Source organism: Sciurus carolinensis, chromosome 9 (assembly GCF_902686445.1).
Source record: "Sciurus carolinensis chromosome 9, mSciCar1.2, whole genome shotgun sequence".
NCBI classification, from domain to species: domain Eukaryota; kingdom Metazoa; phylum Chordata; class Mammalia; order Rodentia; family Sciuridae; genus Sciurus; species Sciurus carolinensis.
Genome location: NC_062221.1, coordinates 26573389 through 26589091, shown reverse-complemented (window position 1 = coordinate 26589091; position 15703 = coordinate 26573389). Strand labels below are relative to the sequence as shown.

At 38.4% G+C, this 15703-nt stretch overlaps 1 protein-coding gene across 2 annotated transcripts in view; it reads right to left on the bottom strand.

The window, feature by feature from the left end:
• The window catches only part of Dcaf1 (DDB1 and CUL4 associated factor 1), a 75597-nt gene that overhangs the window by 39106 nt on the left and 20788 nt on the right, over window positions 1–15703 (bottom strand). For both annotated transcript variants that reach the window (XM_047563112.1, XM_047563113.1), the window contains 5 exons: window positions 14444–14557; window positions 5212–5349; window positions 3318–3830; window positions 2910–3011; window positions 485–643 (listed from right to left, as the gene is read on the bottom strand). In XM_047563112.1, coding sequence (XP_047419068.1) covers window positions 485–643; window positions 2910–3011; window positions 3318–3830; window positions 5212–5349; window positions 14444–14557 — 1026 coding nt within the window. The remainder of the gene's footprint in view (window positions 1–484; window positions 644–2909; window positions 3012–3317; window positions 3831–5211; window positions 5350–14443; window positions 14558–15703) is intronic.

The window sequence follows — 15703 nt, the reverse complement described above, 5'->3', positions numbered from 1 at the left end:
TAACAACTAATTTTAATGCCACAGAAATGGCTAAATAAATAAATAAATAAATAAATAAATAAAGCTCCTAGAACTGTAACCCGTCCTTAATTTTCCAAGTGGAGTCAAAGTTTTAGAAACCTGCCTAAACAATTTTACATTTTTAAGATGCTTTGTGAAAAGTAGATGTTGATATTTCTTGCAATCTTTCATTAGAATCTGGTCCTTCAACTATTCATTTTTTCTCATCCGAAAGTTATCCTATGAATGTGCTTATTTATTTACTATTGGAGATTGAACCCAGAGTGCTCCATACTGAGTCACATCCCCAACGCTTTTTATTTTGTATTTTGAGACAGGGTCTTTCTAAGCTGCTGAGCCTGGTCTCAACACTTTCCATCCTCCTGTCTCAGCCTTCCAGTTGGCTTGTATTACAGTAGTGTGTCACCATGCCTGGCTCAATGTCCCAACTCATTCCCATTTTCATACACCTGAATGGACTTACTCTTTCCATAGCATCCTGGTTATAGGACAGGTAATACAAGCACATGGATACACCAGTTGCAGCCATAGAAGGACGAGGAATTTCCAGTAATTTCTGTACTCCACCATGGGCAACGAATTCTGTGGCAAATTTGTTATGGAGCAGGAGAGATGCCAGATGCTGAACAAACAAAGACATATGTTACCATGGAACAATTCAAAGAAATCACAAAAATCTATGAACATCATAGTAAGATAAGGTGCTAAATACAAGACTCCTCTAAGTTGACAACCATTTTCTCACAAAAACAGAAAAGCCAGTATTAATGGAAATGAAAAAAATGAAAAGGAAAAAACTAAGATTTCAAGACATTACTCTCTGCCCTTCCACTACCAAAGGTTTTTTTGTTGTTTTTGTTTGTTTGTTTGTTTTTTAAGTGTTTGTCTGTTTTGTGCTGGGCACTGAACCCAGGTCCTTCCAAAACCACTGAGCAACAACTCCAGTTCACTAAAACACTTTTGTGAAATTAAAAACAATAAGCCAGGCATGATGGTACACTCTGGTTATCCTAGCAACTCAGGAGGCTGAGGCCAGCCTCAGCATCTTAGCAAGACCCACAGCAACTCAGCAAGAACCTGTGTCAAAATAAAAAATAAAAAGGGCTGAGGATATAGCTTAGTCGTGAAGTATTCCTATATTCAATCCCCAGTACAAATAAATAAATAAATAAATATACACATACGTATATTCACATATATATATATATATATATATATATATATATATATATATATATGTTTTGCTAAGTAATAATATAATCTTACAGTTCCCTAAAGGACTTTTGCTAAACTTTCCCTTTTAATTATTTTAATATAATTGGTTCTGTGTTCTAGCTTTGATTTAGTCATTGACTCAATAAAGTCCTGAACTTGGCTTCTTTTAAAGTGATCCTTAATATAATCCTGAAGAATAATCCTAAGTATCAAAACCAGTAATTTTTAAAACTAATCAGAATGGATTTTAAATAGAACTGTAAAAGTTTTTATCATTTTTCATTTCCTGTTCAATTCCCACTAACCTCACTGGGCAGACCAGTTTAAGGGCTGGGAGTATAATGCAACTGGAAGGCTGCTTGATAACTATGAACCCAGGACAAAATGAACAATGCTGGCAGTTAGAGCTCCCCCTCCTGTTTCCCATGCCAGGTTATCTTCCAGGAACAATCAACACAACATAAATTTGAAACTTCATGATTTAATACTTGTACAGATTTTGTCAAGGTCAGTGGCAAAAACAACAGGTATGACCTCTTTTCAGAATTTCTCTCAACACCTAGACTCAGACTAATCCTTATATATAATTTGAATCTCTCCCCTTTGTTTTTTGGGGTTTGTTTTGTTTTGTTTTTAATCTCTGTCACACAAGCCTCTACCAAGCTTCTATCCAATTCTTCCTTCAAGAAGCTGAACCATGTGTAGGACCCTCTACCACTAAGGTCACATTAGTGATTTTTTCATAATGTCATTCCCATATAGTAGCAATTCCACTCCACAATAGGTAGGTTGAGGAAACTGAATAAGTGGGCTCAATGTTTAACAAAAACCTTAAATCTATTTGGCTTGTGACAACCTATAATCTAGCTCTCTTCACTCCCATGACCAAACATTCTGGAGGTTTCCTTTCCTTATATTGAATGTCTATACAAAGTCAAATTACTCCTCAATTATTACTTTAAACCATTTTGTTTCTACTACCTTAGATATCTGTCTCTTATACCACAAAGTTCTCCTTTTGAACAAATAGTACACCCACATTTCTACAGCTTAATTTTTCTATAAGAAGGATCTCTTTTGAGATTTCACCCTGTTCATCTATATTTCATTTTCATTTATCCCTTATGTGACTTTGTATAGAAACAATTCAATAATGACACCCATTATAATTTCCCACACAAAAGTTCAGAGAAATAGCAACTGCCCCAATCCCTTCTTCCACTGCACCCCATTCAAGAACAGATGGTACATCTGAAAGCAATACATCTAGGCCACTGGAGACAACCTGACCTCCAGTTTCAACCCACAGCTCAAAATACAACCATGAATTTATCACAGTTTACACACACACAGTATACATCCCACATGTTAGTCCAATTATATCTGTCCTCCTCCAAACTCAAAATTTCTGAGGGCTAAAAAGCAAATTTCCTCATTTAAATTCCATTTCAGTATATTCTGGCCCTGGACTGCAGTAGTTACTGACCACGTGTGGCTGATTTAACATGTTAATTAAAAATTAATAAAATTAAAAATTCAATATCCAAAAGACATTAGCTACATTTCAAGATCTCAAAAGTGTGGCCAGTACCTACTGTACCCACTCTATTAAGCAGCATAAGTATAAAAAGTTTCTACCAATAAAATGCTCAGTGCCCTGGTATTTACTTTACCTTGAGTGCCTCAAATGTAAGCAAGACATCATTGGTCTGTTTCAGGTCAATATAGAACATCATCAACTCCCGTGATCCAAGTTGCATGAATATGGGAAGTAACTGAAATGAAGACCAAAAAACAAGTCTTAAATTTTGGCTTTATTTTTCACACATTTCCTATTCCATTCAGTGAATAAAGAAAAAATGAGACACCTCTTCCCCTACTTCCTCATCAAGAATAAACATTATGACCACAGTTTCAACAAAAACATCTTACCTGAAGTGATCTACACAAGACCTTATCAGTTTGGGACAAAGACTTTTCTGTAGTAGAGTTAAGAACATATAAATGTATAAAGTGCTACCATGAAAAAACCCAGAAATATACAGTCCCAAAGTGAACAGTACACTTCCCAATAAGCTTACCTCCTGATATTCTCCTAGAGGAGTCAAATATTGGAGAATGAGTCGCTGCTCAATAGCAGGAGTCATAGGATATAGGGTATAATTGGTGCCAATCACCCAGGGGGACATTTCTGACCAGCTGCTATTAGACAGTTCAACAAACATGCGATCTGGATCGGAAGATGAGAAACCCAATTTTTGCTTGGCTTTCCTAAAGCTCTCTCTGTCACCCTGTTTTGCTGACTTGTTTTTCTTCAATCCTCCTTCCTCAGGTTTGGTTGCTGAGTTTACTCTACTACTAGTCTTATGGCCTGAATCAAGATGAAAGGAGATCTCCATGTCTCCAGAAGCTTCTTCTTGTTCTCCATCCACTACATCTACTGCCATATCACCATAGTCCATATCCACAGCTTCCTCATCCAGAGGCAAAAGGGGCTCAGAAGACAGCTTCCGTGGGCTAGGACGCTTGTTTTCTTGCCGCAAAGCCACTTCCTGAAGCTGTAGTTCCCTCAGTCTTCGAAGAACTATCGCCACCTATCAACAAATATTGGTGTAAAATGGGTTGTCTTTTCTACTCCTTAAAATGATTCTTAACAAATAATTCTTATTTCCACTTAAAAAGAACTGGATACTCATGCAGTCAGTCCAATGCCTGGTAATAGCAAAAAATTGATAAACATGTTGATTTGTATAACTTGATGAAATTACACTATGGTTAAAAGTCTCATTCCCATATAATTTCCCAAAGAACCCAAACCAGAAGATTTGCACATAAAAAGCATTTATAATTGATCTGGTGTGACTCAAGGTAGGCTGGACATCAAACCAGAAGAGGCAGAAACTTTTTTTCAGCACTGGGTATTTATTCCACGACCTCACACAAGATAGGCAAACACTCTACCACTAAATTACACTCTCAGCCTCTTTTATTTTTTTATTTTGAGACCAAGTCTCACTAAATTGCCAAGGATAACTTGAACTTGCAATCCTCCTGCCTCACCTTCCAATCAACTGGGATTATAGACTTGCACTATCACATCTAGCTTGATCATGGATTTTTTTAAAAGCCTTTGAAAGTCAAACATGAAGGTTTCTCAAACTTTTATCTATTGTAAGTTGTATTCTGTTAGATAATGTCATCTAATTATAAATAATTACATATCTACACTATATATAATGATGTAATTGATTTTTTTATTGGTATCAGGTATTGAACCCAGGGGTACTTTACCACTGAGCCACATTCCCACCCCTTTTTTAAAATTTTGGGACAGGGTCTTGCTAAGTTGCTTAGGGCCTCACTAAGTTGCTGAGGCTGGCTTTGAACTTGTGATCCTCATATCTCAGCCTCCCAAGTCACTGGGCTAACAGCCTGGCCATAATTGATTTTTCAAGTTAACTTCTTTTTTTTTTTTTTTTAATTTTTTTCTTTTAAGTACTTACTTTGTGGGTCAACCCTAAGAAGCAGTATTATGCTTAGTCTTAAACAGAGGGGGGAAGAGTCAGACATGGTTGCACACAGCTATAATCCCAGTGACTCAGAAGGCTGAGGCAGGAAGATTGCAAGTTTCAGGTCAGTCTCAGCAACTTAAGAGAGACCCTATCTCAAAATAAATAGGGCTGAGAATTTGACTCAATAAAGTGCCTTGGGTTCAATACTCAGTACCAAAACAACAATAATAAAAAGACTGTGTCAAAATAAAACATTAAAGGGGGAAAAAAGGGGCTAGGGGTGTAGCTTAGTGGTAAAATACTCTTGGTTCAATCTCCAGGATTAAAAAAAAAAAAGATGTGCTCCAGTATGAGGTAATAATCACCTATTCAGATTCAGGGTAGCAAGAATAAATTTGGGCATACTCTCACACAGAATGCCACAATTCATTCTAGGATGGTCCTTACCAGCTGTGAACCTTACCAGCTGTGAATTTTCATCCCTATAGTTGGCAGCAATATCTTGATTTTCCATAGCACCTCCTAATAGTCCAGTAGAATATGTCCTCAAAGGCTGATCAGCCTCTCGGGCCCATTTGAAAAGATTTTCAACGATTCCTTCCTACAATAAAGAAAAACAAAATAAAACAATTCAGGAAAGGACCACTTTCACAGATAAAAATATAAGCAAAAATTTCAGTCTTATGACCAAAAAAAGTTAAAATATTTCAATATTGTTAACAAAAATTGAAAAATGCAACCAGGCAAAGTGGTACACACCAGTAGTTCCAACTACTCAGGAGACTAAAGCAGGAGTTCAAGATCAGTGTGGGCAACACAGTAAGACACTGTCACCAAAACAAAGAAACAAAACAAAAAGCAAAAAATGAAAGTAAGCCAGGCATTATGGCACATTCCTGTAATCCCAGCTACTCAGGAGGCTGAAGCAGAAAGCTCACAATTCCAAGTCAACCTGGGCAACTTGGTAAACCTATCTTACAAAACAACAGGGCTGGGGATATAACTCAATGCTTGCCTAACGTGTAGTAGGCCCTAGGTTCAATCCCTAGTACCAAAAAATAGTAAAAAAAAAAAATTAATCTTCCAAAACAATCCCCAACTAAAAGATCGAGAGAGAGAGAGACAAACACACACTTTTGGTGGTATCCTGGGAATTGAACCCAGAAAACTCCACCACTGAGTTACATTCCCCAGTCCTTCTTTAAAATTCTGAAGTAGGGTCTCACTAAATTGCCAAAGTTGGCCTTGAATTTATAATCCTCCTCCTGTCTCAGCCTCCTAAGTTGCTGGGATTACAGGTAAGCCCCATCATGCCAGACTCAGAAGACTAATTTCTAATAGCTTTAAAAATAAAGCAAGCAGAAAAGCACAAAGGTATACATCTGTAATCCCAGTTACCTGAGATGCTGAGGCATATGGATCACAAATTCAAGGGCAGCTGGGCAACTTAGGAGACCCTAAACAACTTGGCAAGACCCTACCTCGAAATAAAATTTTTTTATTTTTATTAAAATAAAATATATAGCTATAGTTGGGGCTATAGCTCAGTGCTAGAATGCCCCTGGGTTCACTCCCCAGTACCAAAAATGAATGAATAAATAAATAAAGCAAGTAAGCACTGGGAGTTTAGATCAGAAGCCCTAGGTTCCATCTCCAGCACCAAAACAGGATAAAAATATGAAATAAAAAGCAGGCTCTGAGGCATACCAAATTCCACAGCAAATTCTTAAAGCTAAAACAAAAGATATCTGTATTACTTTTTAAAATATAGCAACCCAGTTGGGCATGGTAGTACACACCTATAATCCTAGTGACTCAGGAGACTGAGTTGCAAGTTTAAGACTGGGCAACTTAGCAAGACACTCTCTCAGAATAAAAAATAAAAAGGGAGGTTTCAAGATGGCGGCCTAGAGGGCGGCTGCATTTCACGTTGCTCCAGGACGCAGGATTCAAAAGAGGAGATAGTGAGAGACTTGGGACCAACTCAAAGCCGCCGGGTGAGTCTCTCCCGTTGGGGAAGCGTCCCGGATGGGGCAGTAGCCCCGGAAGGCAGGGAATTTGTGAAGTGGAGTTGCTCGGCGAGACTCCCCTACCCCCGCTGCAGTTGTAAACACGGACAACTGGGATCATCGTAGAGGAGGCGACTCAGCACAGCGCTTGGACTCGGGGCAACCACTGGGGCTCTGGGCGGCTGCCTGAGGAGGAGCTGCGTGGTGAGCTGTTTAGACTCAGAGTAATTGCTTCTGAACACCGGGGGATTGCCCGGAGGAAGAGGAGAAGCGCGGCGGGTCGCTTGGTCTAGGAGTGACTGCATCAGAGCCACAGGCGGTTGTCAGAGGAGGAGCTGCGTGGCGAGCTGTTTGGACTCAGAACGACCGCTTCCGAACACCGGGGGGTTGTCCAGAGGAGAGGAGAATCGCGGCGGGTCGCTTGGTCTAGGAGTGACTGCATCAGAGCCACAGGCGGTTGCCAGAGGAGGAGTTGCATCTCGAGCTGTTTGGACTCAGAACAACCGCTTCTGAACACCCGGGGGGTTGCCCGGAGGAAGAGGAGAAGTGAGGTGGGTCGCTTGGTCTAGGAGTGACTGCATCAGAGCCACAGGCGGTTGCCAGAGGAGGAGGCGAGTGGTGAGCTGATTGCACTCAAAGCGACCGCTCCTGAACACCGGTGGCCAGCCTGGAGGAGGAGCGCGGTGGGTCACTTGGTCTCGGAGCCACCGCCCCTGAACACCCGGGGGGGCTACCCCGAGGAGGAGGAGGAGGAACAGGGCGGGTCACTTGGGCTTGGATGACTGCCTAGGGCTACGGGAGGTTGGCAGGAGGAGGAGACGCTAAGTGAGTTGCTTGGACTCTTAGTGACTGCGTCGGAAACCAGGCTGCTGTCCAGTGGAGGAGGTGTGTGGCGGGTCTCTGGGTATCGGAGCTATTGTACAGGGCTCCAGGTGGTGGCTCAGAGGAGGGGCCGCATAGCCAGGCAATTAGGTGCAGAGTAGGGTCCCAGGAGCTAGGTGGCTTCTTGCTGGAAGAGCCGCACAGAGACACGCCTAGGGGCGGAGCGAAGTTTCCAGGACTGCGGGCAGATTATCTGGGAGAGGCAGCCTAAGGAGACTCGCCTGCGGAGGGTGAGGCTCCCAGGCCCAGGAGGTAGGTCTGGGCCCCTGGGAACGTTGCAGAGGAAGACAGCCCAGCCCAGGCGGTAGTTGTAGATTGAGGGGAACCTCTAGGAGGGGAACTGACCAGCGAGACGTTCCCACTGAGTGAGTCTTCCCTACCGGGAGAGGTTTTCCCACAGGGACGGTTAAACCAGAGACACAGGCACAAATAGGCCTTGCCTCAGCCCACAGCCTAGTTCCCCTTTGGAGGACCATTAGTCACAAGTGGAGACACCTCTGACCACTAGCAGGGAATATACGCCACCTGAGGGTCACTACCCTAGAGAGGCAGCTTCTTCATGGAGCTCCGCATTATCAACTTCCTCCAAGACTTCAGGCTACTGAAGGATAAGAGGGGATATACTAGCAATCTTCAGGGACATTATAAGTCGATAGAGGAAATCTGCAATATCTTAATGACCCACTGATTCCTGAACAATATGAGAAAACAAGGGAAGAAAATGCCCCAAACAAATCTAGATGTTACATCAATAGAATCCAACAACAGCATGGCAGAAGAAATGACAGAAAGGGAGTTTGGAATGTACATAATTAAAATGATTAGGGAAGCAAACGATGAGATGAAAGAGCAAATGCAGGCATTGAATGATGAGATGAAAGAGCAAATGCAGGCATTGAATGATTGCACCAATCAACAGTTAACAGAGCAAATTCAGGAAGCAAAAGATCATTTCAATAAAGAGTTAGAGATATTGAAAAAAAACCAAACAGAAATCCTTGAAATGAAGGAAACAATAAACCAAAATAAGAACTCCATAGAAAGCATAACCAATAGGATAGAACACCTGGAAGACAGAACTTCAGATATTGAAGACAAAATATTTAACCTTGAAAACAAAGTTGAACAAACACAAAAGATGTTAAGAAATCATGAACAGAATCTGCAAGAACTATGGGATATCATGAAAAGGCCAAATTTGAGAATTATTGGGATTGAGGAAGGCTTAGAGAAACAAACCAAAGGAATGAACAATCTATTCGATGAAATAATATCAGAAAATTTCCCAAATCTGAAGAATGAAATGGAAAAATCAAGTTCAAGAGACTAATAGGACTCCAAATACACAAAATTACAACAGACCCACACCAAAGCACATTATAATGAAAATACCTAACATACAAAATAAAGACAGAATTTTAAAGGCTGTGAGAGAAAAGAACCAAATTACATTCAGGGGGAAACAAATACGGATATCAGCAGATTTTTCAATCCAGACCCTAAAAGCTAGAAGGGCCTGGAAAAACATTTTTCAAGCTCTGAAAGAAAATGGATGCCAACCAAGAATCTTATACCCAGCAAAGCTTACCTTCAAATTTGACGATGAAATAAAATCTTTCCATGATAAACAAAAGCTAAAAGAATTTACAAAAAGAAAGCCAGCATTACAGAACATTCTCAGCAAAATATTTCATGAGGAAGAAATAAAAAACAAAGAAGCAAATCAGCAAAGGGAGGAATTATCCTAAAGGAACTGTCAAATAAAGGAGGAACCAAGATGTGTCAAATAAGAAATAAATAAATAAATAAAATTTTAAATATGAACCAAATGACCGGGAATACAAATCATATCTCAAAAATAACCCTGAATGTTAATGGCCTGAATTCATCAATCAAAAGACACAGACTGGTGGATTGGATTAAAAAGAAAGATCCAACAATATGTTGCCTGCAAGAGACTCACCTCATAGAAAGAGATACCCATAGACTAAAGGTGAAAGGATGGGGAAAAACATACCATGCACATGGACACAGCAAAAAAGCTGGAATATCCATCCTCATTTCAGATAATGTGGACTTCAAGCCAATGTCAGTCAGAAGGGATAAGGAAGGACATTTCATACTGCTTAAGGGAAGCATAAATCAGCAAGATATAACAATCATAAACATCTATGCCCCAAACAGTGGCTCATCCATGTATGTTAAACAAATCCTTCTCAATTTTAGAAACCAAATAGACCATAACACAATAATACTAGGTGATTTTAACACGCCTCTCTCACCACTGGACAGATCTTCCAAACAAAAATTGAACAAAGAAACCATAGATCTCAATAACACAATCAATAATTTAGACTTAACAGACATTTATAGAATATACCATCCAACCAAGAGCGAATACACTTTCTTCTCAGCAGCACATGGATCCTTCTCTAAAATAGACAATATATTATGCCACAAAGCTAATGTCAGCAAATACAAGAAGATAGAGACACTACCTTGTATTCTATCAGATCATCATGGATTGAAGTTAGAAATAAATGGAAGAGTAAAAAACAGAAACTACTCCAACACCAGGAGATTAAACAATATACAATTATACGATGAATGGATAACAGAAGATATCAGAAAGGAAATTAAAAAATTCTTAGAGGTAAATGACAAAAAAGAAACATCATATCAAAATCTCTGGGACACTATGAAAACAGTACTTAGAGGAAAATTTATTTCATGGAGCGCATTTAATAAAAGAAGTAAAACTCAACAAATAAAAGACCTAACACTACAGCTCATAGCCCTACAAAAAGAAGAACAGACCAACACCAAAAGTAGTAGAAGACAGGAAATAGTCAAACTCAGAGCTGAAATCAACGAAATTGAAACAAAAGAAACAATACAAAAAATTGACAAAATAAATAGTTGGTTCTTCGAAAAAATAAACACAATTGATAAACCTTTAGCCACACTAACAAAGAGAAGACGAGAGAAAACCCAAATCACTAAAATTCGGAATGAACAAGGAAATATCACAACAGACACGACTGAAATACAAAACATAATTAGAAGCTATTTTGAAAATCTATACTCCAACAAAATAGAAAATTTCGAAGACATCAACAGGTTTCTAGAGACATATGAATTGCCTAAACTGAACGAGGAGGACAAACACAATTTAAATAGACCAATTTAAAGTAATGAAATAGAAGAAGTCATCAAAAGCGTACCAACAAAGAAAAGTCCAGGACAAGATGGGTTCTCAGCCGAGTTCTACAAAACTTTTAAAGAAGAGCTCATTCCAATACTTCTCTAAGTATTCCATAAACTAGAAGAGGAGGGAACCCTCCCAAACTCATTCTATGAAGCCAATATTACCCTGATACCTAAACCAGACAGAGACACATCGAGGAAAGAAAATTTCAGACCAATATCCTTAATGAACATCGACGCAAAAATTCTCAACAAAATTTTAGCAAATCGCATACAAAAACATATTAAAAAGATAGTGCACCATGATCAAGTGGGTTTCATCCCGGGGATGCAAGGTTGGTTCAACATCAGGAAATCAATAAATGTAATTCACCATATCAATAAATAGACTTAAAGTCAAGAATCACATGATTATTTCAATAGATGCAAAGAAAGCATTCAATAAAATATGGCACCCCTTCATGCTCAAAACACTACAAAAAATAGGGATAGTGGGAACATTCCTTAACACGGTAAAGGCCATCTATGCTAAGCCCATGGCTAATATTATTCTAAATGGTGAAAAACTGAAAGCATTCCCTCTAAAAACTGGAACAAGGCAGGGATGCCCTCTTTCACCACTTCTATTCAATATCGTCCTTGAAACTCTAGCCAGAGCAATTAGACAGACCATAGAAATTAAAGGGATACAAATAGGAAAAGAAGAACTCAAACTATCCCTATTTGCTGATGATATGATTATATACTTAGAGGAACCAGGAAATTCCACCAGAAAACTGTTAGATCTCATAAGTGAATTCAGTAAAGTAGTGGGATATAAGATCAATGTACACAAATCTAAGGCATTTCTATACATAAGCGATGAATCTTCAGAAAGAGAACTTAGGAAAACTACCCCATTCACAATAGCTTCAAAAAAAATAAAATACTTGGGAATCAATCTCACAAAAGAGGTGAAAGACCTCTACAATGAGAACTACAGAACACTAAAGAAAGAAATAAAAGAAAACCTTAGAAGATGGAAAGATCTCCCATGTTCTTGGATAGGAAGAATTAATATTGTCAAAATGGCCATACTACCAAAAGTGCTATACAGATTCAATGCAATTCCAATTAAAATCCCAATGATGTACCTTACAGAAACAGAGCAAGCAATTATGAAATTCATCTGGAAGAATAAAAAACCCAGAATAGCTAAAGTAATCCTCGGCAGAAAGAGTGAAGCAGGGGGTATCGCAATACCAGATCTTCAACTCTACTACAAAGCAATAGTAACAAAAACGGCATGGTATTGGTACCAAAATAGTAAGGTGGATCAATGGTACAGAATAGAGGACACGGACACAAACCCAAATAAATACAATTTTCTCATACTAGACAAAGGGGCCAAAAATATGCAATGGAGAAAAGATAGCCTCTTCAACAAATGGTGCTGGGAGAATTGGAAATCCATATGCAACAGAATGAAACTAAACCCATATCTCTCACCATGCACAAAACTAAACTCAAAATGGATTAAGGATCTCGGAATCAGACCAGAGACCTTGCATCTTATAGAAGAAAAAGTAGGTCCAGAGTTTCAACATGTCGGCTTAGGACCGGACTTCCTCAACAGGACTCCAATAGCACAAGAAATAAAAGCAAGAATCAATAACTGGGATAGATTCAAACTAAATAACTTTCTCTGAGCAAAGGAAACTATCAGCAATGCGAAGAGAGAGCCTACAGAGTGGGAGAAAATCTTTGCCAATCATACTTCAGATAGAACACTAATCTCCAGTATCTATAAAGAACTCAAAAAACTCTACACCAAGAATGCAAGTAATCCAATCGACAAATGGGCTAAGGAAATGAATAGACACTTCACAGAAGAAGATCTACAAGCAATCAACAAACATATGGAAAAATGTTCAACATCTCTAGTAATAAGAGAAATGCAAATCAAAACCACCCTAAGATTCCATCTCACCCCAATTAGAATGGCGATTATCAAGAATACAAGCAACAACAGGTGTTGGCGAGGATGTGGGGAGAAAGGTACACTCATACATTGCTGGTGGGGCTGCAAATTAGTGCAGCCACTCTGGAAAGCAGTATGGAGACTCCTTAGAAAACTTGGAATGGAACCACCATTTGACCCAGCTATCCCACTCCTTGGCCTATACCCAAAGGATTTAAAATCAGCATATTACAGAGATACAGCTACATCAATGTTCATAGCTGCTCAGTTCACAATAGCCAGATTGTGGAACCAACCTAGATGTCCTTCAATTGATGAATGGATAAAGAAACTGTGGTATATATATACAATGGAATATTACTCAGCCATAAAGAATGATAAAATTATGGCATTTGCAGGCAAATGGATGAAACTGGAGAATATCATGCTAAGTGAGATAAGCCAATCTCAAAAAACCAAAGGAAGAATGATATCGCTAATAAGTGGATGAGGACACATAATGGGGGGTGGGAAGAGTTAGTGTTAGGGTTAGAGTTAGGTTTAGGGAGGGGGGCAAGAATGGAGGAAGGAAGGACTGTATAGAGGGAAAAGAGGGGTGGGAGGGGTGGGGGGAAGGGAAAAAAATAACAGAATGAATCAAACATTACCCTATGTAAATTTATGATTACACCAATGGTATGCCTTTACGTCATGTACAAATAGAGAAACAACATGTATCCCATTTGTGTACAATAATAAAAAAAAAATAAATTAATTAATTAATTAATTAAATAAAAAAAAAATAAAAATAAAAAGGGATATCCATGTACATCAGTCATCGAGCATTCCTGGGTTCAATTCCCAATACCACAGACACACACACAAAAAGTACCCAAGCACAATGGCACATGTCTGTAATAACAGCAATTGGGGAAGCTAAGGCAGGAGGATTAAGCTCAAGGCCAGCCTCAGCATTTTAGTGAGACCCTGTCTCTAAATAAACATAAAACAGGCTGGAGATATGGCTCAGTGATGGAGTGCCCCTAGGTTCAAACCCCAGTAATGCAAAATATAAGTAAATAAAACAATAAAAGCAGAAAAACTAATTTTTCAGTTGAACTATATAGTAACTATCAAATTAACAATTTCTTGTCTTCACAGCACTTATTTTTACCTGAAATTATCAGTTTATCATGTCTGCCTGTCCCCAAACACATATGTGATAAATATGATAAGCTTCTAAATTGCTGACAAAATATCCCAGCACCTAGCACAAAAACCTATCTTCAGGTATTAGCTGAATGAATATTCAATACTATCAAGAATAGGATGAGCTGCCTTGAAAAACTCAGTTATCACTGAGAATGATGGCTCATCAAAAAGTAAGAATTTAGATAAAATCATAAATCTATTTTAAAATCAAGATCTTAAGATTTTTTTAAAAAATACCATAACACCCATTCAGCAAATACTACAAATAGCTATTTAAATTTTTCTTTTGCTTATCTGGACTTCTTAAATTTCTATAATCTATATTGCTATTTGGATAAGAAAAGTTAGAATAACAAAGAAAAAATCATCACTCAGTTAAAAAATGACAAGACATATCATCATTCAGTTAAAAAAATTAAACAATGACTTCTCTTTTTAGTAAGTACCTTTTCTTGAAAAACAACAGCGGTTTCCAGCCCTGGCATGATGTCCAGAAGCAGTCTGCACGCGGCAGTGTTTAAAGGGGGCTCTCGGCTTGTCATCACATATGCATTCACCAGCTATAAAGAGAAAAAGGAATACTTTTTATAAAATTCAACCCAAATAATGAAAAATTACTGAAAATTCTTAATATATTCCCATCACTTTCTTAAAAGACATGGAAGAATACCACACCCAACAACTGTTAATTAAATCTTTAATTATCATAAATAGTTAGGACCAGGCATAGTACAGGCCTGTAATCTCAGCAATGACTCAGGAAGCTGAAGCAAGAGAATAACAAGTTCAAGGTCTGCTTCAACAACTTAGGGAGATCCTGTCTCAAAATTAAAGAATACTCCACATATGTATGACATGTCAAAATACATTCTACTGCCATATATAATTAAAAAGAATAAATAAAAATGTTAAAAAATAAATAAATAGTAGTCAGGCATGGTGGTACATGCCTATAATCCCAGCAGCTTGGGAAGCTGAGACAGAAGGATCACAAGTTCAAAGTTAGGCTCAACAACTTAGCCAGGCCCTAACAACTTAGCAAGACCATGTGTCAAAATAAAACATAAAAAGGGCTAGAGATGTGACTTGGTGATTAAGTGTCCCAGGATCAATCCCTGATACTGAAAAATAAAAATAAAATAAAAAATAAAAAAGGCTGGGTGTAGCTATAGCTCAGTAACGTACCACTGAGTTCAATCCCTAGTACCAAACCAAAAAAAAAAAAAAAAAAAAAAAAATTGAAGTTATGATTTCACTTAACCAAGATGATATAGTTTCTTCTACAGCTTAAAAACTCAAATCACTCCCCACAAAAAATAACTTAACAACCACAGAAATTAAGGCTCAAGAAACATTTCCTCAAACTTATGGACACTTCTACCACCCCTGTATTAGGGACTGGACCCAGGGACACTTTATCAATAAGCTACATCCTTAGCCCATTTTATTTCTGAGGCAGGGTCTAAGTTGCTGAGGCTGGTCTCAAACTTGTTAGTCTCCTGCCTCATGAGTCAGAGATTATTGGCACGTGCCATGGCACCTAGCACCAAAAAAACAAACAAACAAAAAGCATATACACTTCTTCAGAAGTATAAAACAGGGCAAGATAAGCCCCAGATTCTTGACAATAATTAATGAAAAACTTGAATTTTATAATAAATTATATGTACATACGTGACAATAAAACTTTTCTTTTGACACATCTA